Consider the following 26,250-nt stretch of genomic DNA (forward strand, 5'->3'; position numbering starts at 1 on the left):
TATTGCTATGTTGTGGTCGTGGCCATGGATCTATGAAATTTAATTGATATTATTACAATTATCATTAGTGATATGTGAAATCCACATTCAACAAGCCTAATAGAAAATATGACAATACTGTACTTGAACTGTTCTGCAGTCAGGGAAGGGGGGGGGGGGGGTGTTATTATAAAAGGGCCCCAGCTGTAAAGGTTTTAATGATCTTAAACTCCCCAAGGGCCATAACAAATTGAGCTAAACATTATGTACACTATCATGAACTTAAAAAATGAGAGAAGAAATATTAATAATTTGAAAAACACACAAAAAAGATGCATGACACTTGTGAGATAATTGAATAACAGAGTGGTAGAGGTGCCCCAAACTCTGGATGGTGGCACTAAAGATAGATTAGAATGATTACAAGAAAGTCTATTGATTTGATTTCTATAAATTGCCATCAATGCTGGTGTCACAGGAATTATAAAGCATCAGTGTCAGAATCATTATTAAGGAATGTGTTGCATGCTCTAGAGCTACGATGAGAAAGATAGCTAGTGCTATTACAGGATGAATAACATGTCATAATGGCTAGCTTTTTGGAAACACAATTGCATAAATATGACTGATATATCATATGTCCTTTGTCAGAAGAGTTATAGCTCAGTAGGTTAACACATTGCTGTTGATCTGTACATCGAGTTTGAGTCTCACTGGGGTTTTAATATTTTCCCAGGTCTGTGATTTGATCAAAACTATAAACACATTTTCAATAGATAAGGCTGATTTTAAATTCTTCTATTTCGAAATATAACTCTGGATATCTTCCAATTTTCATCCAATATATACTTAAAGTTTTCTTTGGTGTGTTATACCATATGTGTTAGATCTTTCTTTTTTTCTTTTTTTTTTACCAAATATGTCAAAATGCACTACATGTGATGATGTTGGTATTCATTGTGAATAATAGGGTTAAGGCACTTACCGTAGTTGGAACTCAAATAGGTATTCGCAGCTCATTTAATTTAGGCTTGAGGCATGAATTCTAGAGGGGTCACTAACATATATATGATTTTGTTTTCCAACAAATTTCTCCTTGTAAGGGAGAAAATGCATTACCAGTATTAGACAGGGATTTGGTTGTCCTGAATCTCTTGTAAGATGCTGCACTACATGAGCTATTTGGCCACTAAATCAAACCTGGCTGCATGATTACAACCTAAACATTTATGATCTTCCCTTTGCTGTAAAAGATTCACAACCCGGACTGGGATATAATTGGAACCCACCCCCAAATATCTGCCTACTGAGCTATCTTGGCATTGAGATGGAACCAGGCCTGAAGGTTATAACATTTTTACCGTACTCATACTCAAACTCGGCCATGTTTGTTTTGGGTACAACGCTGAGTATATAAACTCCAAACATACTCGGAAAATCTTGAGCATTTGAGTGTAAGAATATGATTTTATGAAAGTTTTATAACCTTCACTTTTAATTATGAGTACGATTTAGAACACAGAGTTTTGAATTTGAGTATGAAAACCTACTGGTCAAGAAGTTTTATAACCTACAGGCCAGGTCGACCTTAAGAATATGATATATATAGGATGATACACTCATATGTTAAGAAATGGTATACTGGTATTAGGTGTTTATAGTTACTAGTAGATTTGATTTTAATTCTGATTACTGTGATGCTTGCACATTTACTTGATTATACTTGGGAACTCTGTACTGCAGTAGCCTATACAGATTTGTCAGACAGGACAAGATCACTAACGAGCATTACAATATAGTGTACATGTAGGGATTGACATTTTACAGTTACTGAATATTGCCGAGTTTGATGTAAGGAATGATGAATGCAACATAAAATTGCAATTAAGATTCTCCCCTCTAATTTAACCAGTGCATGCTTATTGGGAAAAATCTGATTTAAGTACCAAATGACCTTTTAGGATATGGAAATGTATGTAGATAGAATTATTCACACAGAAACGTAGTGGTAATTAGCTTACTCTGCAGCTAAATAATCTTATTATAGGGATTGGAAATATGGTGATCCAAAGTTCCAGAACTGATGTTATTGGAGCAGCATAGCTAATTATTATTAATTATAAGCATCAAAATCTGTCAAACCAGTAGGAATGGACGCAACATTTCTCAATAATGTATAATTTTTAACTTTGACATTTCGCATATAATTCACTTGCATTCTATCTCATTTATACCTGTGTGGATCCGGGTTGGAATAAGTTCTCAATACCCCATACATGTGTACTTATCCTTTGGATGAGATCGCATGTGTGGCATGATAAAGAATTTAAGATCCCTCCCTGTTCAAAGGCCATTTAAGCACCGAGCATAGGCTTAAGTTTTGCAGGCCTTTTACTGACAATCGTGACGTCTCCATATGAATGAAAAAAATTCAAGGTGGATGTTAAACAATATACAATCAATCAATCATTTCTACAAAAAATCTCACCCAGTTTGTTTTAGAGATAGCATATTTTTGACAGTTCCTGGTTGTTGTAAGTAAAAATGTAAAGTCAGCACTTAGAAGTGGTCCTTGGACTTGGGTAAGAAAGTCAGCACTTAGAAGTGGTCCTTGGACTTGGGTAAGGCCATAAAAAATGTTCGTTTCCTGTTACCCGACCTACCTATATACTCTTGAACAGCTGCCGACCTGGATTTTCTAACCAAATTTCCAAAAATAAAAAATCATTTCCAGAGTCTGATCAGAATTTGTTTTAGATAAATCCGATCCAAGTATATAAAACAAAATGGTAGCTCCCAGTGGCATGGGAGCCAGCCTGGTATTCAAAGAATGCAGTTATCACAGTGAGATCATCGTGATTATATGATTTTGTAACTCGAGTACTCTCTTAGATCACAGGGGCTAAGCCCGCTTGGGCCCGAACTCAGTGATACCATAAATATATATTTATGGTATCACAGAGTATCACAGAGTTTGGGCCCAAACGGGCTTAGCCCCTTTGTCTTAGAGTTAGATACATGTACTCATGGCCAACAGCACAAAGCTGGACCTCCGTTTTTTAAGGTCATATATTCCAAAACACCCATGATTCTTACATCTAATGCCAAGCATTTCGAGAAGGTCGAGCGGTCACTGCTTGTGTTTACATCTTGGGACTTGCGTGGCCGTGGCACAAGCAGGGCTCAAACGCACAACCTCCCAGTTAAGAAGCAAACCCTGCAGTCTATCAACTGCAAGGATACTATACACCTGAGGTGCAGGGTCCGATTTCTTAAATTTAGGTATGACACTGCGACTTAATGCGTAATCAACTCTTGTAATTTAGTTCTTAGTGTATGTTAATTTCTTGAAGTTAGGTAAACTGCAACCCCCTGAAAATAATAAATTGAAAAAAACTTGCCTACCTGGATTTTTTGCCTTGGTAACAGGAAACAAACATTTATTTATATATAGAATTTTTCTACTTTAATCCCTGCATCATTTTCCAGATATAAAGTAAACTAAGTACTTGGTGCTTTGTGGTATATTACATTTTTAGGTGGACTCCCCAAACTACCACCAGAGTTTGCTTGTAAAATCGGCTCTCATGTATTACAGAAGTTTGTATATATCATATAGACATTACAAAGTGTGTGTGCGGAAATGCAGAGAACTATGGGCAGCATATGGTTGACTATCAAAAGAACTATTCATTTTGATCATGTTTTTCCAACTGCTGAAGTAATACTCAAATTGTTTTTGCTTTCAGATTTCGATCCTGTAAATTGTACAAAATAGTTTGAACAAGTATATAATTTATTTTATTGAAGTTCATTCCCTTTTAACAATTTTAAAGTATGTGCTGTAACAACATATTAGTTTATTACATCTGTATTAAATTAATAATTCATAAAGTAGAAAAATTGTCTGCACATTATGCATAATTATCAGATCATACTCATTACTGACTAAAAAAGCTCAGGTGGAAACCATGCACATAACTGATAGCCAATAATTTTGGTTACAGGCAGTGCTGGACTCCCAAAACAACTATATAATCACTATTTTCTATGGATATATTATTCATATTATAAGTCTGTTTATGAAATTTAGGGTAAAATTCAGGATAGGGAAAAAGAAATGGTAGTGGACAGGATGTTGCTTAAAGTATTATATATAATACATGTATTTAATTGGAAAGTTTGCATTTTGGACAATTTTTCTAAGCATGGAAATGCTGAATGTGTTGGAAAGATGAAGATTATAACATGGCTGTAATGCCTGAATATCAGCTTTGAATCAATGAATAGTACATCTGTTATTAAAAATTGATTGAGCGCTGTTAATTTAAAGAGATGTAACAGTATGTGCTTCCGATTGGATATTTACTTTATGGAGGATATATTCATGGCAAATGCTTCCTCATATATTTTTTATTGAGAGAATGTATCTTATCTACAACGGGAGTGTGCATGTGAGGTTTAAAAATGACGTTGATTGTTCAGCAGCTGAATACTTTAATGCATTCAGTCTACATATGTACACAATGGAGTAATTGTATTCAGTTTAACATTCAGCTAACATGATTAGTGCAAACCTATACAGCAACAATTACTTGCTCCGAGATTATAGTAATATCTCATCTGTGAATGTCATCTGTATATGAACTAGTAGCAGGACCAATCCATTTTATTTGGTAATAATTAGACCTACAAGATACAGAAATTCATGAATACTGAATTGTCTCTTCATTGTTTTCTGGCAAATTCTCTCTGAATTTGTGACACATTGATTTCTTTGTGCAGTAGGATGACTCTGAGACTTCATGCATCATGAGTGAGACAAAAGGATTGAATGGAGTGGTAAGGGCTTATGATGGATATGGCAGTGTCAACAGGAATGAAGATAAAGTCCGCATCCTAGCAGAGGAGGAGGTGGTAAGTACTGGAGGATTAACACTCATCCGTAATCTTTGTGTATCTATAGTACTGGAGGATTAACACTCATCCGTAATCTTTGTGTATCTATAATCTAGTAGAGGAGGAGGTGGTAAGTACTGGAGGATTAACACTTATCCGTAATCTTTGTGTATCTAATATCCTAGGCTAAGAGTGTATTCTTGCAAGTTGGGCAGGAGATTAAGTGAACTAAGTTTTTATCCACTTAAAGTAGAAGAGTTTGCTATTATGATGCTGTGACTCTCTGTCAAAACCCCAACTTTCGAGATACAATATGCAAATAAAGAAGAGGCCTTTCGTTTTGATCTTGAGCTGAAGTATTGCTATTATGCAATATAAAGTTGATGTTAAATCCTTCCCTGGTGAAATTACCCAGTACCTAGTGTTATTAAGAGGATGAGAGCCTCCAGTTTGAGTAGACTTATGACAATGTGAATACAGTACAATGTTCCAATGACACAACAACATGCAACATAAGTGACCACATAGGGATTCAAACTAGCTACATGTATCTCAATTGCCACATTAAGCTAATAGACCTGAGTTACATGCTTTTTACAATTGTTACATTAATTGTAATTACATGTAGTTGATATTTTATATTATTATACTTTTATTTAAAATACTCAAATCTGATTGGTCGAGAAGCATTTGAAAAAACATTGTTACCCTCTGAGAACAGAAAGCACGCGCCCCAGGGTGATAATATCTAGCAACGGGTAACAGTACTTGACAACGGTTGATATTATAAAAAATTATCACATGCGTCAAATTTATGCGCATACGGTTCACCGTAGATTGTTAGACGACGTCATTTGAGCGTTTGTAATAAATGGGAATACCCGCATCGATATACGAAATATCGCACGACAGTGATTGATCAAAGCTTGTCAACAGATGTAACTTTTTCTGCTTTCCTGTTTACTTAACATTCAGTATAATAAGACAAATATTGCATGTAGTTGAGGGTAACATTGAAATTTTCACCCCTCGAGAAACCAATTGTCAACCGAGGCTATGCCTCGGTTGACAATGGTTTTCTCAGGGTGAAAATTTTCAATGTTACCCTCAACTACATGCAATATTTATATAATGTCGATTGCATTGTAGATGTATGCAACCTTCGTTATCTTATAATATTGTACAGAGAATGAACTAAATTTTTTGGTTACTTACTAGTAGCTATCATGGTAAAATGCAGATCTATACAGTACATGCCATCAGAGTGTTTCTTTTTTATATAGTGTATATGTAAACTACATTAGAGCAATGTATAACCTATCCATTACTGCTTGGACAGGTCTCCTTCCACTCTATTTAGTTAATAGTCCATTGATGATGTACTTTCCCTGGTACATAATTACCTTGTTCGGAACTTATAAGCTCTTACACATTTTCTAGAAATTTCTGAAGCCCAGTATGGACATCAGCTATTAATCAATGTTTCTAATTTCTCATCATTTTCACTAGTATTTTTTGTAAAGAGCAGTTTATACTGTTAAATATGGCTGTAAATGCCACGCACAGGTAAATATTTGTGTCTCTTCACTTAAAGGTTGATCAATCCTCATATGATGTCATAGGTTTTTGCAAAATCTTTATTTAATTAAATTTTGTGCATGATAGAAATATATCTCTCAGAGGAATTTTATTCACTGAATAAATTAAAAAAAAAAAGGTAAACTTTTGATTCTTAAAAAGGTTTTATTTTCCATAGATAATCAATTATTTATAATTTTAAAAATGTTGTCAAGGGCAATAACTCCTATGCTGGAATTTCCTCTACTGCATGTCACAGAAAAATGATGTCTTCTTTTACTTTTAAAACTGAATGAAAATGTTCATACCTTTGCTCAGATTGTTACATTTTACTTAGTCATTTTTAAGTGCTACAACCTGCTTACTGGCATCTGTCAGTTTGCCAGACTAATAAGAAACAACAAAACACTGATGACTCCTCCCCCCCCCCCCCCAAATTTAATTATGAGAAAGAATATTTACAAAATAGAAAACAAGAAGACAAAAATAATTGAAAAACTTTCCTAGTTGAGTCTGACCTATAAATGAAACATATTACAATACTTACTAGAGAAAAATATAACATTTCAGAGTAGCACTTGTCAATAACTTCACTAAAAATATGTACAATTTGAAATCAAATTCTATTTCAGTAACCATGTCACTGTGGTAGCTTAGTGGTAGAGAGTTTGCTTCATAACCAGGGGGCCATGAGTTTGAGTCCCGCTCGTACCATGGCTGTGTTAACCCAAGACATGAACATAGATAGTGATTTCTCCTTTGTCAAACACTCTGTATTTAGAAGTTAGAATCACGGATCTTTCAGATACGACCTTAAAAACGGAGGTCCCATGTCACAGCAGGCATGAACACTTTAAAGAACCCTCACTGCTACTACCCCGAGCGCTAGGATATACACTTAGGTCTAAATTTGTGGTACTTCACTGACAGTTGGTGACATCACAATATGAGTTAAAAATTCTCAAAGGGATGTAAACCAACCAAACAACCAATTTCAGTGAAAACTTTACCTTAATTTCCACTTGGTTGTATGATTTTTAAGACCTCCAGATACTTTTGTCCTTTGCTATATGGTAGAGCCCCCAGGTTGACACCAATAAAAAGGACATTATCATAATTTTTCTCAGATATCACAAACACACATCACCCCACACAGCAGAAATAAATGTTAAATTTGGTGAATGTGTGTCCAGTAGTCCCACAACTGTCCTGAATATGACTGTTAGCAGCTCTACCATAGATGCATCAATTTACATAAACTCCGTCATCCCCTGCCAAATAACGTGAATTAAATAACATACAAATTGTACAAACATTTCTAAAGTCCAATCATTTATTGTGTCAATGAAGTTCAATAGCATAGAAGTAAAATATTTTCGAACACTATTTTCCCAATACATATCTTTAAACAGGTAAATGTATGGTGGTTGAAAACAACTCTCAATAATGTAAATACAGATAGAAGTAAACATAATCACCCTGAACTTGGCCAATATGTACTTTATACATACAAAAAAAACACCCCAAATTGGACAGAATATACCCACTATTGGGTTAATTAAGAGTGTTTTACGCTCCACTCTGGACCTCACCGGATGCACAGACTGCAGTGTGGTGTTTAAAAGAGATTGTGTTGAATTGATTGTGTGTTCAGGCTAACTTCAGGGGATATACAACATTTAAATAAAACAAGCACATACATAATGAATGTATTTTTCCTACACAGAGAGCAAGAGTACTTTTAAAATAGGATTTAGAGCTACCCAGCTTATCCTCCTTTGCTGATGATGTCAATTTTAGTAACACCCAAGTTTAGGCCAAGTAAAATTAATTAGTAGGTTATCATTCCCGCCCGCCCCTCGAAAATCGCCCTGCCCCGATTTTTTTTTATTTTTCAAAATTACGATTTCCAGATATTTTTATGTCCGGTCCGGTATCGTAAACGTACTTTGTTTCACTTTGCCTTTTAGAAACCCAAATACACATGTAATTATGATTTATAAAGCCTTTTCTCAATGAGAGAAGGCATTTTCGAGGTCAAGAATACCATGCCGAAAAATAAAAAATAAAATCCTCCCATCCGCCCCATTTTTTGGTGAGGTTTGAATGATAATCTACAAATTAATTTTACTTGGCCTTACTAAGATCTGTTAAACTTTTTAACGATTGTAGTAAATTGCAGCAGTGTCCTGCATTTTTAGGTCACCTAAGTCACTCAGGTGACCTATTGCTATTGATCTTCATCCATCGTTGTTCATCAAGCATTAACAATTGAACATTTTTAACATCTTGATAACTTAATATGATAACATCCCAATTTTTTTTTCATGTTTGGTATGAAGCATCTTTGGGACAATGGGAACATAAATTGTAAATTTCAGGACTCCAGCTGTACTTCAAGGGCAGGGCAAAAATTGTCCAATTTTCAAAAATCTTATTCTCTACAACTGCACATCTGAAAGTAAAACTAAATGCATAGTCATGTAGAATAGGAAGGCTTACATTAAAATAGTAAATTTCATGATCCACGGGGTAGAGATTGGGACTTCTTTAATGTTGTTTATAATGCTATTTCTTTACCAAGATAGCAAATTTCATGATCCCATTGTTCAGGGTAGGGATTTTGGTACCAGGGTGGGGCCAAAATGGTCATAGGTATTAGATGTGTGCATTAATTTAATAATTGAAATTTTTTTAACTTCTTGAAAAGTACTTTTCCAATTCTGTTCAAATTTGGTATGAAGCATGTTTGGGACAGGGAAGAGGAGGCATAAGTTGTAAATGTCAGGGCTCCTGCACCCTCAGGGACTTGGGGTTTGGGCAAAAACTGAAAAATTGACCAATATTCAAAATGTTCTCTACAACTGCAAAACTGTAAGAAAAAAATAAATTGTAAATTTCAGGGTTCCTGCACCCCTGGAGCCTTAGGGTTGGGGCAAAAACTGTATTTTAAAAAAAAAAAAAATCAAGAAAAAAAACCTGACCAATTTTCAAAATGTTCTCTACAACTGCAAAACTGCAAGAAAAAAATAAATGCATATGGTCTTGTAGAGCAGGAAGGCCTCTACAAACTGTAAATTTTATGATCCCAGGAGTAGGGGTTCTGACTCCAGGGCCAAACTTGACATATTGTGTTTATGTGCAAAACATTTGGATAACATCTTGAATCTTCTTTAGTGCTATTGACACTATACTAAAATTAAGGAGCAGGTAGTCTATCACTAAAATTGTAAATTTCAGTATCCCAGGAATTAGTTTTGGTTCCAGGGTAGACCAAAATGATTATTGTGAAAATTGGTCAAGCATTGTAAAATTGTAAATGAATTTAAGATATTTTTGCATATCCACTGAACATGAAAAAAGAAATAATGAATATATCTCTTGCAATTTAAACGTAATTTTCAAAGTTTTTCTTTTTTAAATTTTAATGTCAAATCATTTCAAGCATTGCCTCCTGGTGTCATTTGGTACTCAGGTGACCCTCTGTTAAAAATGTAATGTAATGACACAGAAATATACTCCTTTGTACCTTTTCCTTTAGGGATCTCAAATTTTGACTATGGGTACAGAATATCTGGTAAGATGGTTTTAAAGGGGCATGGACACAATTTGAGCTGAAAAGTTTCAAATTTTATTTTCTCATTTTTAATGTTTAGAATGGTTTAACTACATGGAAGGTGAAACTAATATATGTGTTCCTCTTATGTTATCTAGAGTCTGTTTGTCCCTTGATGGATGTATAGTTTTCTGCCAGTCTCTGTTTGTAGAGAAGTGGAGGGAATCGTAAACCCTCGTCTAGGGAAGATGGCCAGTCCCACGTTATTGCTCCAATGTAAAGGTGCATTGAGATTGTCATTCAACCTTACCACAGAAATAGCATTCTTGCATCATCAAGGCTGCTACACTGCAGTGAAGAATAAATGTTATCTTCTACACATTGCTACAGAGAAGTATTGGGTCCATTTGGTTGGTAGATAGTAATGAATACTAGTAGATGCCAAGCAGCAGTTTTAGATATTAGAATTAAGGGGGCGTGTCACCTACACAAAAATTCAATCTGGTTTAACTAGCATTAAGTCATGGTTAGTACCTGCGATGCAGTAAAAGAGTGCTTAAAGTTATCAAACCCTCCATTTTTAATAATCCCACATAATAGCTTTCCTGTGTTAGTCTTACAGGAAGTGAATGCTTGAGTGAAGACTGTGAAATCATTTTGACATGTATTGTACAATGTAGATGCAAGGTTAAGAATAAAGGATTATGATACTGGGGAATTCATTTCGTAGGGCAAATACCCTAAGGATGTAATTGTTATAAAGAAGTTTTTTGTAATTTTGTAAACCATTTTGGAAATTTATTTGATGAAGATTGTATGCTATGGATATGGTAAGTTTGTTATGCATGTTTTGAAAACGGTACCTCAATACTAATATATTGGCCTTCATACCATAAAGAGAATATTGAGTGATCCGTAACTTCTTGTAGGGTACTGGTAGACTATAAATTGCATGTAAATAATTGTTTTATGTAGGTGACCAATTGTGATCAGTAGTTGTCCAGTCAGGTGTTAACTACAGTACTGTAAATTCCTAAATATACAAGTGAAATTTATTATCCTGTAATTTTGTGAGAAGAATCACTCATGAAATAAAATCATATTTCGCTTTTATTTTTATATTGCTAAAATACATGTAAAAACTCTTGATCAACAGAGCACTCGTGAATTTACGTTTTTGCAATTTGATGTCTACAAGTCCTTTCGCAATATTTAGTACTCGCATAAAATAAGGAATTTAGAGTATTGAATTAATTGACTTCAATTCTGAAAGTACATGGCAATTTTTCGTCTAATTTTGTATGGAACGTGAATTTCATGGTCACTGTACCCTTGGGGCCTGAGATCAAAACCTTTTATAATGATGCAATCTTTAAAAATCTTCCTTACTTGGGAACATCAAGCCAATTAATTATACTGTGTATTATATATCATGATAAGCAAGGATTCCTGTACTGAATTTGTAAAATTTGATATACATTTATACATTTTTTTCATGCATGATTTTTTTCTTATATAGTAAACTGCTTTATGAAAAGTGGAAGTAAAATCATACAAGAGGCTCTTCTGATACATTGCAGAACAGGCAAAAATTCAAAATTCTCACTAACCAAGATTCATCAATTAACAAAGTTTGATGATGTTAAGTCAAATAGTACCTGAAAAATTAAATGTAACTGTCCAAAAATAGGTCTCGGTGACCTACTTTTGGTCGACACCCTGAAGACTCAAGATGCATCAACTGACAAGTCAAATAGTATTCAAATATAGCCGTCAAATTCCAAAAGAAGGCCCCAGTGACCTACTTTTTGGTCGACACACTCCAAAGACGCAAGATGCATTCATACATAAGTTACCGAACACAAAATTTTCTTTAATTAGGTGTCCGCTTTTATTAAAAATGACTACTTTTGTCTTATTGGTATTAATTTCTAAGCACTAATCGTTGCAATATTTTTCAAGTAAGTTTAGTTTGTTTTGTAGTCCATTCTGGTTTTCTGAAAGCAGTACAAGATTGTCCGCATATAGAGAAGAGGTGATTTTCTTTCCAGAAAGATTGACAGAGCCAATGGTTTCTTCATCCAGTAATTTAGAAAAATCGTTCAAAAATAGTTTTAAAATATTTGGACTTCACCTTGTCGGACTCCTATCTCTGGTGTATATGGAAGGGTTAACTTGTTCCCTACTTTTATGAAAATATTGTTGTGCCTATACATACTACATAATATGTTGTAGAATAAACCATTGATATTTAATTGTAGGAGTTTTAGTTTAATGCCTTCATGAATGACGGTATCAAATGCCTTGTGAAAGTCTACAAAACATGCATAGAGTCATTTATTGCCAGTGTTAATGTATTTGTCAATTAAACATTTAACTACAAATAAATGGTCTGATGTCCTGGATTTTTTGAAAATCCTATTTGATTCCAGAATCATAAAGTTTATAGTGTCTGTATCCGAATTCACCATGTAGTGCCGGTTAGGGAATAAATCTATTAACGCCCAGATCATAACAAAGTGCACAATTCTGAACCATCTCAATGCTGTGGTAGTTTCAGAGACCCCATGTTTCACTATAATAGACCTAAATGGGAGCAACACAAATTCAGAAAAGTTTTTCAGATATATGCAAGTTGAAATTCCTGTCTTTTAAACTTCAAATTTTTTTCGAAACAATCCCTCCCTTCATGTCCGCCAGCTTTTGATATATATATATATAATATTAAGTTACGAAGGAGTTATTAAGAATCTGATGGCACTCATCCTGTTCACACTTACAATGCTCCCATTTGAGGTAAAACAGTAGAATGACTGGACTATATCGTCAATTTCGTTATAGAGATACATTAATGGTAGGCCTAATTTGGCACACTGCATGGTGTAGAAGATCACAAGACCGAGATGATATAGAGATACTCTAAGTAAGTTCGTAATCTCAATCCGAATTCAATTTGAAGAGATGCGACTTTGTGAGATCCAATGTAATTAAAATCAGATCTTCTCTAACCGTAATACACTTTAGAAGGTTCTCTAAAGTCTTCTGGGATAGTTTACACATCCGACATCGTATTCTTCTTCAAACATTGTGCTTTGATATTTCATATGAGTATTCCTAAACTCTTAAAAGAAAAGAAACTTTTTTTGTAAGTTTTATTTTTTAAAGAGTAAACTCTGTCGTCTTTTTTGTTTTTGTATTTCATTTGAGTTAATCGACGCATTCGTCACAGTAGCCTGGCCTAGTGGATAGGGCGCTTGCTTTACAATCGGGAGGCTCGGTTCGATCTCTGTGACATGTCAAACCATAGACCTAAACTTCAAGTGACTATGCCGGGCATTAGAAGTGAAAGTCACGACAGGCGTATATATCATGATATATTTAAAACAATCTATGGATTTATATTTACGGTACTTCATCAACCGCTGGTGTCATTTCTAGATGCAAACAAATACTGAAATAGAAAGTGTAACTTGTTATCCCGAAATTCCTCGCCGATAATTTGGTTTATGTCGTTTTTTATGGATGTGTTGAAAATACCATGATCTAAATCCTTTAGGTGTAATACAATCTATTTGCTTTCTCTAATAATAACAAATCGCTTTTTTGTGTCGCATACCACGACAATGACATTTACTCTCAGCCTCAAATGGCATGACTATTAAAAAATGGCGGGTGTTTACATATGACGTGACATCACAACAATCGAGCCCGACGTCAATACGGTGCTCAGCTGTACTTCATAGCTATCAGCTTCATCTATCGCCATGACGGGGGAGTACGTGATGAAAGGGGTAAATAATTATGGAGTTATTAATGGGAGTTGTTTTTTTCTGGTAAATGCATATACATGTACATATTATAAATTAATTTTCTAAGTCATTTCAATGGGTTGAACCAAATACTCCAACTGGTATATAGCTTATTGAGGGAGATGGTGTCGCAGTGATATAACCAAATTAACTTTTGAAATAAATTTCTACAAAAACTTAAATCTTGACGGAATTATTCGGTCCATTGTACAGAGTTCAAGTTTTGGGAACCCAAAAAGTTGCACACACAGGTGTGCAAAACTCTGTGTGCGAAAGTGCAACAGTTTAGTAGAACAAATTCTATAACTTAATAATTGTAGATCTATTTATTTTTGTAAAGTCACTTAAGTCACTTTGGTGCAAGATTTATTGCAGTCTGTTTTGTCCATGGGGCATTGTCACATACATTTGATTATTCATTTTATACTACATTGTACAGACAGGACCATTACAATTCAAGAGCTCTTCAATTAGATGAGGAGAGTGGTCCCTGTCCCCTTAGAGCTGAGACAGGTAGTCCAAGACCTTTAAAATATGTAATCTTTAAAAAATTTCTTTACTCTGGGAAGTCTAGTAATTGTGTGCATTTAAGAGACTTGGAACTATAAATATGCAATTTCCGACATATCAGCTCTTCTGTGAGGAAGTTTAAGATGCAGTATTTTGTTGAATGTGTGGATGGGTACACAATGCATATGTTCTAGAATATTTATGTAGATAATGATAAAAGTGTAAATTTTGTTAATCAGCTGTTGTATACATTAATGACCATATCAAGAATAATATGGTTGAATTAATTAGGTCATTCATTAACTTAAATATGGAATTATTACACTAATTATTTTCTCTTCGACTTGAGTGCTACTTTTATCAAAGAAAGATTGCGATTATCGATTTTTGTTTGAGCTATTTTATTATCAAATACTCATAAACTTACTAAATTTGTGTTTCATTGCAATTCAGGTGGTTGCATGACAGATAATAATCATCCTTTAGAAAAATATAGGAACACAGCGATAATGATTTGTATACCCACCACTTGGGTACAAAAACACATTTTGCATCTCACCGTCCATAAGAGTTCAACAAATGGATACAATTATTGGACAACTCGGAAATTTTGTATTCAAATGTTATGAATTAATCAATTAGGTTAATAATTATTCATGATTGAAAACCCCTACTTTTTTAAAATTTTCATTTTAGATTTTTGGCAAAACTTTGTAACTTAAAAATTGACAATATATATTCTACTCCTAATATGTTCATTTTAACTCTCAAATACGGAACTTTCGAGATGTGCCGGAACGACCGATTATATTTGACGTTTACACACCATGGTCACGTGATAATAACCAATTGTAGGGCAAAGTTGACAACGATACAAATGGTGTTTAGCTAGCAGACGATCCGTAAAGAGCCATGCGCAGTCCCAAGATGACGATCCTTACTTGTCACTATTGGTGCTTAGTACCTGGGTGTAAATTAGATGGAGGGGAAAAGGTGCATTTAGACGCTTATCACTGGATGCAAGGCGTGAGGTTTTACCGATATCCTCAAGATATTCCCTAGATTCATTTCCCTCGTCAACTCCCATATTTTAATCAAATGCATTTCCCTATAAAATGGTTGTAGTAATTCCTTTCTTTCAAAGATAGCATTTAAATGCAGGAATTTGATATCAATTGAAGAATTCCATGCTTGTTTACTTTAGTTGTTATTGTACTCCGGAAGTGACATGCCCTACAAATGACGTTCAACGCGCGATAAAAGTCGAGTGGATCTGTATCTCGAAAGTACCGTATTCTTTTTGATGAATTTTTCCATATTTTAAGTGCAAATAGGTCATTATTTATTTCCAATCTAGTAGTAATTAACTTTTTGAAATTTAAATTGTTAGAAGACATGAGTATGCATTAATTTGATAAACCCCATACATAGCAGAGTCAGTAATAAGCGCATTTCCTATAAATTAGCAATATATGATATCGTATTTACTATGCAGTTTTGGTGTTATTTACTTATAATAAAGTAAATATTTTCTAAAAGGTTAGATTGTCAACTTTCTGAAAATGATATTCAACAAGTTATTTCTGTTGCCATGGCAACAAAAACTGAGTAATACTTTGGAAATTCATCTTAAAAGTATGTTTTAAGCCTCTTCTACTATAGAGATGCAATAAATGGTGATGATATATCAGAACAATGTTATTAGAAATGGAAAATGTTGTGGGGACACATTTTATGGCAAAGATATTCTAGAGACGACACAGTTGCCATGGATATAGTGGCCAGTTTGTATGATGTTTGTGTTCTCATACTTCTGTTGATTTATTGTGAACTTCAGACAAAAGTAGTCAACTATACTATTCAGTGTATCCTAATATCACAAAAATAAGTTACGTTTAATTTTTGTGGAAAGGTCAAGTTCACAGAACATTTATTTCAATGGGGCAAATTGTCTAAAATAATGAAGAAATGCCAATACATTAAGTAACAAGATATTCTAATGAAAACAGATGTGTCAAATTGTGTAGAGTTTTCATTGAAGCTTCAAAGTACTTCCTCTCTTTAAATTTACTAAAATATAGAACAGAATAAAACGGAACACTTTATGTACTACAAACAACTGTATCACTTTTGTTATCCCAACTTTATTCTGATTTTATGCCTTTTCACACAACTATATATGACAATGGCACTATATCAAAAGAAACATGTAGTATATTGATGCAATGTCAAAATTATTGCAAAAATTCAATCCAATTTACTCCTTAAATTTGAACAATTATAATATTTACCATAAATTTTTTAATCAAAGAAGTTTTCTTTTTGTTATTGATTTTTTTATAGCTCACCTGTGCTGAAAGTGCAAGTGAGTATTTTTGATCACCTGTTGTCATCTGTCTGTAAACTTTTCATACTTTTGACTTCTTCTCCAGAACCACTGGGCCAATTTCAACCAAACTTGGTACACAGAGTTGTCGAAATTTTTAGATCACGACTGAGTTAAAGGTTCTGTCAGACCAGACAAAGTTTTGTCAGACCAGATACATATACCTTGACCTAGTATTGCATAGAAAGAACGAAGAAGAAAAAAGAACTGCACCGAAATGCTTTTTATTGTTTTAACAGCAATGCATTTCCCACTCATATCCAGCCAAATACGGTCAGTTTTCCAACCATCTTGGAACTCATAAACACTACTGAAATCTTCGTAATTTTTTAAGTGGTCCAGGTTCAGCATTTTCCCCCTTTTCTTACCAAGTTGTTTGTTTGTTTTATGTCCCGTCAGGAATTTTCCCCTCATATGGAGATGTCACCAGCTGTAGGTGAAATACCACAAATTTAGACATATATGCTGTGTACTCTGAATTAAGGTCATAGTAGTTAGGGTTCTTTAATGTGTTAAAACCTGCCACAACATTGGAGATCATATCCAAAAGACCTGTGACTCTCACTTCTAATTGCCGAGCGTTTGGCGAGGATATATTTACATCTTAGGTTTGACGTGGCCATGACATGAGCAGAAATCGGAACTCATGACCTTCCAGTTACAAAGCAAACGCTCTAGTAACCTCTGAGCTACTACGACCAATCTTTTCTTCGTGGATAAAGAACCCTTCACAAATTTGATCGGGCATGCGGCCATGTTGTGTGAGTGACCTTCACTTGCGCATCCCGAACCCAAGCTTTAAAATAATCGGATTTTTTACCGGCCTTGCTGACAGGACCGACAGTTTTCGACAACTCTGGGTACAAAGCATCCTTGAGTGAAGGGGATTCAAACTTATTCAAATGAAGGGCTGTGCCCTTGTCAAATGGGAGATAATTTTAATCACAGAAATGCAAAAATAGTGTGGGGTCATTAAAAAAAAATTCAAGAACCACTGGGCCAGAAGAGCTGAAATTTACATGGAAGCTTTCTGACATAGTGGAGATTCCATTTTGTTAAAATCATGACCCCTGGGGATAAGATGGGGCCAGAATAGGGGATCAAAGTTTTACATTAAAATGTATAGGTAACCAAACTTGGCACAAAGCATTAAATGAGATTTGTTAATATGAAAGGCCATACCCGTCTACAAGGGCAATATGATAATTAATGAATTTGTAGCCAAGTTTGATAATTAAGTTTAAAAATTAGCTGCCTGTATAATGATAGTTTTACTCAAGCTTGTTTATTGCTAGGAACACTCAGGTGAGCGATGTGACCCATTAATTTTATTAGTTTTTTTTGTTTTGTTTTTTTATTCCTTGAGTCTTGCTATATATAGTTGCAGGATAATACATGAACCCAGTATTTTATACATTGAAAATCATAGGCCATGCAGTATTGCGGCAGAACAACTATCTTGACATGTATCTTGGCTTTCAATTTGTGGTGTCTGTTAAGGCCCATGGTCCTCTTGTTATGTGTTCAGAGTAAGCAATAATTTGGTTATTGGCATTGAGCTGATTTTTAATGAATTCACAGGCTCTAGTCTGGTTCAGTGTCATGTTTGATTGAGATACTAATTAAGGCAAACTGATTGCATTATTAATTGCAGGGAACCAGTTATGGTCACTTTCAAAATAAATTCATTCACTTGCGATATGTGCTGATGATAGTATAAACAATAATGACATGATCTTCTTGTATTTATCCCCCCCCCCCTTTATTAAGTTTTTGATGGATTGCAACTTTGCATTTAGAGTGTACTGTTGATAGTTTTACAACCTGTTATTATGTTGCTGAAGTAGAGCTATATATTTCATGTAAGTCGCAGTAGCTTAGTGGTAAGCATTCGCTTCGTAACGGGGAGGTCGTGAGTTTGAGTCCCGCTCATGCTATAGCTGCATCATACCTAAGATCTTAAAATAGGTAGTGATTGCTCCTTCACCAAACGCTCGGTATTTAGAAGTGAGAATCACAGGTCTTTCGGATATGACCTTAAAAACGGTCACGGCAAACGTTTATACAATAAAGAACTCTCATTGCTACGGCCCTGAGCAGTAAGCTTAGGGTTGAATTTGCGGTACTTCACCTACAGCTGGTGACATCTCAATATGAGTGAAAAATTCTCAACGGGACGTAAAAAACAAACCATCAATCAATGTAATTCATAAACTTATCTAAACACTCGCTGTTCAGTACATACTTCCAGTACTTTGGTTTAGATCATATTTAAGTTTTATATATTGCTGTATTTTATAGAGCTCTGATGGAGGGATCCATTTGAAAGGGCTGGATGGAGTCAAAGGCAACCAGTTTGATTCTACTTGTTACCTTAGCAACACCAAGAAGCCAATAGGTACTGTATAATGAAGAATAGATAGCTCAGGATGAGTATGGTATATATGGAGTGAAGATCTATAGTGCTTTGAGGAGGAGACTTTTGGTCTAGAAATTATGCATCATGGTCCCATCTCTTTTGAAGCTTTCTGATTACATACTTTTAATGTACATATTTTGTTATTCATTTATTGATAGTACAAAATATACTAAAGTAAAATCCTTGGTTAACGTCACTTCGCTTCCTTTTAAAATAAAAAATTAGATAAAATGAAGTAAAATAATATAAAAGATAAAACCAAAAGCAGACATACCGTATATACTCGCCTATAGGTCGATTCGCCTCTAAGTTGGTCGTATATTTTGTAGGCTATTTTGGAATGATTTGCCATTGACCCACTTATAAGTTGGTATAACTTTTTTTGTGAAATGTGCTGATATTTGTTCATTTTCTCAACAAATCAATTTCAGTAATATACACTTAAGATGAATTTAATCATTAAAATATGTGAATACATGTACATTATGCATATAATCTTAGAATACATGAATAATATACGTATGTAATATGTCCAGTCAATGTTAATCATGATAATCGACGAATTATGGAAGTTGTTTAAAAAATACTCTACATTAGGCTGTCCAGTAAAATGCTAACCTTTCACCTAAAAGTCGGATATAGAGTTTTGGACCAATCTTTAACTCCCAAAAATCCGACTTATAGGCAAGTATATACGGTACATGATAACATTGATAACATATATATATAGAATAAAAGTATCACTGCTGAATACTGAAAGCTGGCAGGAGTAGTACAAAGTGATTATTTGATGCATTATAATTGTGGTAAATTTATTATCTTAAAACATTTTGATGCAGTGAAATTAATTATTTGTGTATATGCTTGTATTGTATTTAGCCAGTAAAGAAGGTAATTAAAATGGTCTCCACTGGTCATGTTGCAGATTTTGTGTTGGTTTATAAAGAAGAATTAGAACCGGCAAAGAAAAATTCTCCAGAAGAGGCATTGATAAAAATCAATGAAAAATGGAGAGCCAAGTTCATGGTTAATCTCAAGAAGAATGGGTTGGAACTGGAGGAGGTATCTAATACAATCATATTAATGATAATATGCATGCACTAATCTCTCTTACTATGTACAATTAGTAAGAGTTTGATCCAATCATCATAATGGGATGTGGTGCAATTTATTTCTTCTGAATACAGGGGACGCACAGCACATTGCGGTCCTTGTGTAATTATAAGTGCCAGTTAAGGAATTTTTCTAAGAATTAAGTGTAATGACTGAGAAATGATATGACTGTACAATAATTTTAGTCACTGATTTTATTCATCAATTACAAATACTCTGCTATATCCATAACCACAAATAAATCTTGTATGTAGATCAACACCATCAGAGTCTGTTGCTATGGGTACACAAATGTAACCATAACGTTATAGCCATATGTTACAATAAGAAGCATAAGCTATGGGGACATAAACAAATGCAGCCAAGATATTATACATAGCTAAGATATTCTATCAACCATTATCAATTTCAACTTGTATTTTCAGTATTAGATTTATAGTAAGACTTGAATGATACCAAAACTAAATTTTTTGTGAATATTAATCTTAAAAACAACACATTATACAGGGATTTGGTTCTAGCCTTTTAAAGAAAACCCATCCACATGCACACGCCTGTCGAATAATTGCATCGATTCTATGCAATCTTTAAGGAATGTACTAATATTGTGAATTTTGCAACCCATGGTGTTAACTCTAGGGCAGGTCCAAAAGTCATAATGTTGATATAACATATAGTATGTAAATTAAGTCTTTCATCTGTATGAAAGCATTGAGAGCATTTCATTTGTGTTTTATGAATACATCTTGTTTTATACTCCTGCTGAATATTAGAATTTAGCTTAGATATATGCAAAACAGGAAAATAAGTGTAGATTTCATAGCCATTTGGGCTATAGTGATACTTTTAACTAATGCTCAGGTGACTGACAAGGCCTGTGGGTCCTTTGTTTTTTCTTATAATTTTCAGCAAAATTATGTTATTTCATGTCAGTTTCTTGGATGGGAAACATAAAGCACATAAACATATCATAAACGTTCATATAACACAAATATTGTGCAAAATGAGAATTTTTACTTCTATACTACTTTTATAGCATTGATTTTTTTTTTTGGTCAAGCATGCACATTTTGCTGGTGATTTACTTTTTATGTGTAGCCTAAAATCATTACACCAAGCATATACTTCTGTTTCCTCCTCTTTTTTTTTTGAAAAAGGAGGACATGTCACCCCTCAGTTAAGAAGAGAGACCACTCAAAATGTCCTTAAAATTGATTTCTTTAGTGTTTACAAATTACCTTTCATATATTGTCAAGATGATGCACATGCTGGAAGCTTATAGGTGTGCTATAGAGGAGTCATGTTCATTCTTCCTTAAAAATGATGCCATGTGCAGGTCCCACAATCTGTTGATTTATTTTCCCCCAGAGATTTATATATGTTTAAAACATTGGAAAATCCCATCTTTTAATTACAAGAATTGCAATATAATTCTATTTGTATCAACAGCTAAGTTCAGAACTTGGGCTAAAGCCCAAGGGATTCAAGTACTATGTATGTAAGTAATAAATATAGACCAGAATTGCTGCTTTGGAAATATTTTTCTTTGTACACAGAGCTTCAAAGCATGAGAGATTCATTAAGGTTGATTGATCCTCATGTGATGTCATAGGTTTTTGCAAAATCTTTATTTAATCAAATTTTTCGCATGATTGAAATATAACTTTCACAGGAATTTTATTCACTGAATAAAATAAAAAATCTGGTAAACTTGATACTGAAAAAGTTTTTATTTTCCATAGATAATCAATTATTTATAATTTTAAAAATGTTGTCAAGGGCAATAACTCCTATGCTGGAATTTCCTCTACTGCATGTCTATGACAATGATTTCACTAATATCAACAATTAATTTTTATATATCTATGAATTATCAGATTTCTTAAACTGTTGACTTTTAAAATTTGTCATTTCAACAAGTTTTTTAATAATTTTCATCATTCTATTTAACGAAAATGTGAGATTTTTTTAATGTTGATATATGCTTCTGTTTTTGTATGTCTGACATCTTTAAAGGGGTGGCAACATACACATTTTCTTTGGTTATTGGTTAGATTAAACTATATTGAGTGGAAATTAATACAGTTTTTCCACTTTTAACCATTAATATTGATAAGTCACCTGAGGATCTACCCACCTTAAGATATCATCGAAGTTTAAGGCCTCTGAGTTTATGTAAAAAATACTCCATGAACTCCTCTGTGAGATTCAAGCCGGCTTTCCACTGTACTGTGGAAAAAAACAGATGAACTTCTGAGGTATAAAATGCTGGCTTTCTCTCTACATACATTTCATCTTCATTAGCCAAGGGACCAAAAACCCTTGGCGAGCAAAGTATATATTTATTAAAATTAAAAGTTTTTGTCACTGACATCCGTCCAATTTTTTTCACATTTTCAACTTTTCTTGAGAACCACTTGGCCAATTTCAACCAAACTTAAAACATAAAACATCTTTAGGAGGGATCCAAGCTTGTTAGTCAAGGATAACACCACCTTCCAGGGTTAGATAATTTTAAAAGAATTAGTAAATATTGGGTATGGTGTTTGATAAATCCTCTCTCATGAACTACTGAATCAGAAAAGCCATAACTTGCATAGATCAAAGCTTTTTTATATAAATTATTCCTCATTCAAATTTGTTCTAATCATGTTTCCTGGAGCCAATTTTTGGGGCCTGCATGACTTTCAGGTTTTGAAATTTTTTCACAGGAACAATATTCTTTAAACTTTTTTCATCCCAAGAATCATAAAAAAAAAATAATTGTCAAATTGATATACAACCATCTTCAGATACTTTAGTTTCAAATTTATTCACATCATTAGTGGTCTCTTGGGGCACAGTAGGGTTTAAGATTTTATTTAAAATATCTTGGAAAATTATTTTAAAAATGTTCCTCTGAAAAATCGCAAGGGTACAATTTCTCAAATTGATATGTAAAGCATGCTTATGTGTAGATTTGGATGTGTCATACCATGACCCCTAGAGTCTTGTTGGGTCACAAGCAGGGATTTAAATTACACACAGGATTTTTGTTTTCAAAATCATTTCAGTTAAAAACTACATGGGTACTATATGTCAGATTGATTTTCAGGTATCCTCATGTTGTGGAGATTTAGATTTGATCACACCATGACACCCCCCCACCCCCACCCCCACCCCCACTGGCCCCAGGATTTTAGCTGGGCCACAAGAGGGGTTTGAAATTTTACATATATTAGGAATCACAGGCAATTGCAATGCTTGGGGTCGAATTTACTATATAAAGAGTAAATAGTAAATTCAACCGCAATTAAGCGATGCAATACGCAACTTCTGAGATATCAGCTTGGGTGGGTACAAGATGTATACATATACTATAGACTAACTATGTAAATATGGATAAAAGTAATGAAAGTGTAAATTTTGTTTATATCAGCCGTTGGTATACATTAAACTAACCATATCAAGAATAATATTTGATTGAATTAGGCCATTAAATTAACTATGAAATTATTTTTTATTTCCTCTTCTGCACGAGTGATATTTTAATCAAAGAAAAAAAGGTGATTAATCGATTTTTGTTTGAGCTATTTTTTTTTTATTAAATACTATAAACTTACTAATATTGTATGTCCCTGCAGTTTGGGTGGTTGAATGATGTCTGATAATCGATCTTTTATAGACAATATATGAAGGCAGCGATAAGCATTTGTACCCACCGCGTGTGGACGATTATATGTTTTGCATCTCGCTGTGCGTAAGAGTTCCACAAAGGGAAAGAACGATTGGGCAACTCGGAAATTGCGTATTGCCTGTGTTAGGAATATTTTGGAAAATTAAGTGAAAATATATATATGAAAAAATTCTTTGAGCAACTGATCTGAGATAGGAATATGGTCCATGGTCCTCTAATGTCTTCTTCTTTTTTCAAAGTATTTATACATATGTTACTTAATGGTTTGTTTAGCAATTTGATTTCCATGAAGTTTGTATTGAACATTCATACAAAACTTCAGATATCTGAAAGTTTGATTTTAAATGGTAAATTTACTATGCTCATTCCTAAACATGCTATCTGTAAATTGTTTGTAGAGCTTTGATATAAAACTGATACATATTGACTGTACAACCCATTCATGATGGCATGCACAGTTTGTCAAGTTGATAAAGAAATCAATTTTGTAATGCTATTTATTATTTGTATAGCTGGCCTATGGAGGCCTAAATTATGCATTCGGAAAGGTTAACAATGCATTTGTAATCAATGTTTCAACCTATCCCATGTTAAAGGATCATATTTTTATGTTGTATTGACAAACCATCATGATATGATCTAGATACAAATTATTTTAAAACACCATGAGATTATAATATAAACATACTTTTGCTTTTATATATCTTTACTCTAGAACCTGAAATTAATATGACTGCAGCATTAATTGTCAAATAAGTTAGAATAATACACCATACAATAAACAGAATATTTTAAAAGAAACCATTGCTTAGAATATTTAGGTCACCTGAGTAAACTCAGATGACCTAATGCAATTGGTCAGCATACGTCGCCGTGCTTTAACAATTGAACATTTTGAACTTTTTCTATATATTAAGTACTTTTCCAATTCTTTTCATATTTGGTGTGAAGCATCTCTGGGACAAAGGGGACGTAAATTGTAAATTTCAGGACTCCTGCACCCCTGGGGCCTTAAGGGCAGCAAAAAAAACAAAAACTGCCAAAAATTTACCAATTTTCAAAAATCTTCTCTGCAACCGCATATCTGTAAGAAAACCTAAATGCATAGTGATGTAGAGCAGGAAGGTCTCTTCCAAAATTGTAAATTTCCTGATATCTGGGGTAGAGGTTCTGCCTCCAGGGCGGTGCCAAACTTGATGTATATACACATGTAGTGTTCGTGTGTAAAAGATTTAAATAACATTGTTAATGCTATTGAACTAAATTGAAAATAAATAAATATTTAGAAGAAGTAGGTATCCCTTTACCAAAATTGTAAATTTTATGATTGCAGGGGTAGTAGTGGTTTTGGTACTAGGGTGGGGCCAAAATACCATAGTAATTAAATTTGTATGTTAACAATTGAACATTTTTAACTTCTTGATAACTACCATTCAAATTCTCTTTTGGACAAGGGGGACATAGATTGTAAATTTCAGGACTCCTTGGTCCCCAGGGCCTTAAATGTAGAGAAAAAAACTGTTTTAAAAAATTACGAATTTTCAAAAATGTTCTTAACAACCTCACATCTATAAGAAAATCTAAATGCAGTCAATGAGCAGGAAGGCCTTGTAAATTTTATGATCTCTGGGTTAGAGGTTCTGACATCAGGGCAGGGCCAAACTGTTAATGTGTAAAACTTTTGAATAACATCTTCTTTATTACTATTGAAACTTATATAAATGGATATTTAGAAGGAGCAGGTAGCACAGCCTTTACTAGAATTGTAAATTTCTTGATTCCAGGGATAGGAGTTTTAGTACCAGCTAGGGTGGGGCCAAAATTATTATAATGATTATTGTGTTTTGAAAGACTTTGATACTGAGCAAAATTATTTATGCATATTTAGGAATAAACTGGTTCCCTGTTGATCTCACTTCTGTACGGGTACAACAGGTAAGCGCCAATTTTTGATGGCCAGGATTCGGACTGTATCGTCATTTCACGCGTATAACGAGAGTTCCTTCCAAAACAACAACGACACTAACTTTGACGTCACAGTTGACTACACTACATTACAAATACAGTGAAGTAGGCCTATGAAGCAGAAACTTTGTAACGTAGCGCAGTAGACTTTGACGTTATAACTAGACTAAAAGACTCTATCATTCGGAATCTCTCTAGTGAGACATAAAAATCAACTGACCAATGAAATCGGCTCATTTGGGCTAACAAAAGTACCGCTTACCCGTTGTTTGTGTGTAGCATCAATCAGCAGGGAACCAGTTTAATTTAGGAAAAGCAGAAAGGAATATAACAAATTATGAATTTTGCAACCCCATGGTT

General features: G+C 34.0%; 1 protein-coding gene across 14 annotated transcripts in view; it reads left to right on the forward strand.

Annotated features, from left to right (window-relative positions):
• LOC125678770 (anoctamin-7-like) overlaps window positions 1-26,250 on the forward strand; it is a 64,175-nt gene that overhangs the window by 441 nt on the left and 37,484 nt on the right. For 6 of the 14 annotated variants that reach the window (XM_056162857.1, XM_056162869.1, XM_056162883.1 and 3 more), the window contains exons 2-4: window positions 4,765-4,896; window positions 19,019-19,115; window positions 20,062-20,198. In XM_056162857.1, the coding sequence (XP_056018832.1) occupies window positions 4,792-4,896; window positions 19,019-19,115; window positions 20,062-20,198 (339 nt within the window). In that variant the 5' untranslated portion in view covers window positions 4,765-4,791. Of the gene's footprint in view, window positions 1-3,105; window positions 4,656-4,764; window positions 4,897-4,989; window positions 5,009-10,644; window positions 10,843-19,018; window positions 19,116-20,061; window positions 20,199-26,250 lie in introns of those variants that run through there. The other 8 variants (XM_056162846.1, XM_056162871.1, XM_056162887.1 and 5 more) reach the window with 6 other exon arrangements.

This window comes from Ostrea edulis, chromosome 1 (genome assembly GCF_947568905.1).
Source record: "Ostrea edulis chromosome 1, xbOstEdul1.1, whole genome shotgun sequence".
In the NCBI taxonomy this organism is placed as follows: domain Eukaryota; kingdom Metazoa; phylum Mollusca; class Bivalvia; order Ostreida; family Ostreidae; genus Ostrea; species Ostrea edulis.